Source organism: Nanorana parkeri, unplaced genomic scaffold, assembly GCF_000935625.1.
Source record: "Nanorana parkeri isolate BGI_ZX_2015 unplaced genomic scaffold, ASM93562v1 scaffold1170, whole genome shotgun sequence".
In the NCBI taxonomy this organism is placed as follows: domain Eukaryota; kingdom Metazoa; phylum Chordata; class Amphibia; order Anura; family Dicroglossidae; genus Nanorana; species Nanorana parkeri.
In genome coordinates, this window is record NW_017307438.1 from 237,187 (window position 1) to 239,111 (window position 1,925).

The 1,925-nt window shown below is 49.0% G+C and overlaps 1 protein-coding gene across 1 annotated transcript in view; it reads right to left on the minus strand.

Annotated features, from left to right (window-relative positions):
- Positions 1 to 1,269: 1,269 nt before the first annotated feature.
- Positions 1,270 to 1,925, minus strand: part of LOC108796785 (sodium/potassium/calcium exchanger 1-like) — a 1,542-nt gene continuing 886 nt past the window's right edge. Inside the window, exon 2 of the mRNA XM_018568309.1 lies at positions 1,270 to 1,678. Coding sequence (XP_018423811.1) covers positions 1,270 to 1,678 — 409 coding nt within the window. The remainder of the gene's footprint in view (positions 1,679 to 1,925) is intronic.

The window sequence follows — 1,925 nt, forward strand, 5'->3', positions numbered from 1 at the left end:
CTCTCCTCTCCTGAAATGCTCTGCTCTGCTGGAGGACTCTGCTCCTTCCTCTATAACTCTCCTCTCCTGAAATGCTCTGCTCTGCTGGAGGACTCTGCTCCTTCCTCTATAACTCTCCTCTCCTGAAATGCTCTGCTCTGCTGGAGGACTCTGCTCCTTCCTCTATAACTCTCCTCTCCTGAAATGCTCTGCTCTGCTGGAGGACTCTGCTCCTTCCTCTATAACTCTCCTCTCCTGAAATGCTCTGCTCTGCTGGAGGACTCTGCTCCTTCCTCTATAACTCTCCTCTCCTGAAATGCTCTGCTCTGCTGGAGGACTCTGCTCCTTCCTCTATAACTCTCCTCTCCTGAAATGCTCTGCTCTGCTGGAGGACTCTGCTCCTTCCTCTATAACTCTCCTCTCCTGAAATGCTCTGCTCTGCTGGAGGACTCTGCTCCTTCCTCTAAGTCTCCTCTCCTAATATACTCTGTACTGCTGGAGGACTCTGCTCTTTTCACTGTTTAATATTTGGGAAATTCATATAGTACAATGGTGGAGCTCTGAATGGCGTTTAGTATCTGAGTTACATGGGGGGAGGGGGTGAACTTTTCTCCCCATCTGGATTTTTTTGGTGTTAGTTACACTGTAAATCTTTCCCCAGCTCAGACATCACAAGCCTCTAAAAGCCTTGGATTTCTTATCTTCTTATCCGTAGTCCTTGGGATGTCTGTAATAGATCCTATTCGTGCTCTTTGTTGTAGCTCCAAAGTGTCGCCAGCCAAGGCAGTCACGCAGCAGCACCTCTTATCTTGTTTCCACCCATTATTCCCCTGATCTGTAGACTCCTCCTCCTCGTTGTACCTCATCATTGTTACATATCCTTTTACTGTTCATGTCACATTGGGACCAACAACCTGTCGGTGGCGCAGAGTGAGGAATTGCAACAGGGAGATTATGAGTTAAATTGTAACAGAAAAGTCTCGGATTCCATCAATTTATTTCTTATGTCGCAGTGACCAAACTTTATTAAATGGCGGAGTCGCAGAGGGGCAAAGTGACGGATCCGCAGCTGTCACGGTTGAGGTGGGCAGACTGACCAAATATTTAAAATGTTAGTGCCCCCCGCAGCCCCCACCAGGTAAAGGAAGTCAGTCTTGCTCAACTCCCCCACTTCCACTGATGGATGGTGACGTTGAGAAAGGCCCACCTGCACTGAACTCCTACCTAACCTCCCATTTCCTATGTATCATTTTATACCAGTTTCTTCCTCCCCAACTATCCTTCCGTTCTCTACAACTGTTCCTTCTTCTCCCCCTCCTCAGCTGCCTCTCCTTCCTCCACAACTGTATTTTCTTCCTCCCCAGCTGTCTCTCCGTCTACAACTGTATCTTCTTCCTCCCCAGCTGTCTCTCCGTCTACAACTGTATCTTCCTCCTCCCCAGCTGTCTCTCCGTCTACAACTGTATCTTCTTCCTCCCCAGCTGTCTCTCCGTCTACAACTGTATCTTCTTCCTCCCCAGATGTCTCTCCGTCCTTCAAAACTGTCTCTCCTTCCTCCCCAGCTATTCTTCTGTCCTCTACAACTGTATCTTCTTCCTCCCCAGTGGTCTCTCCTTCCTCCAAAACTGTATCTTCTTCCTCTTCAGATGTCCCTCCTTCCTCCACAGATATCCTTCTTCCTTCACAGTTGTACTTTCTTCTTCCTCCACAACGGACCCTCCTTACGCCACAAATGCCCCTTCTTCCTCCACAGCTGCTCCTCCTTCCTCCATATCTGCCCCTTCTTCCTCCATAATTGCCCCTTCTTCCTCCAGAACTGTCCCTTCTTCCTCCATAACTGTCCCTTCTTCCTCCACATCTGCCCCTTCTTCCTCCACAATTGCCCCTTCTTCCTCCACAATTGCCCCTTCTTCCTCCACAATTGCCCCTTCTTCCTCCACAATTGC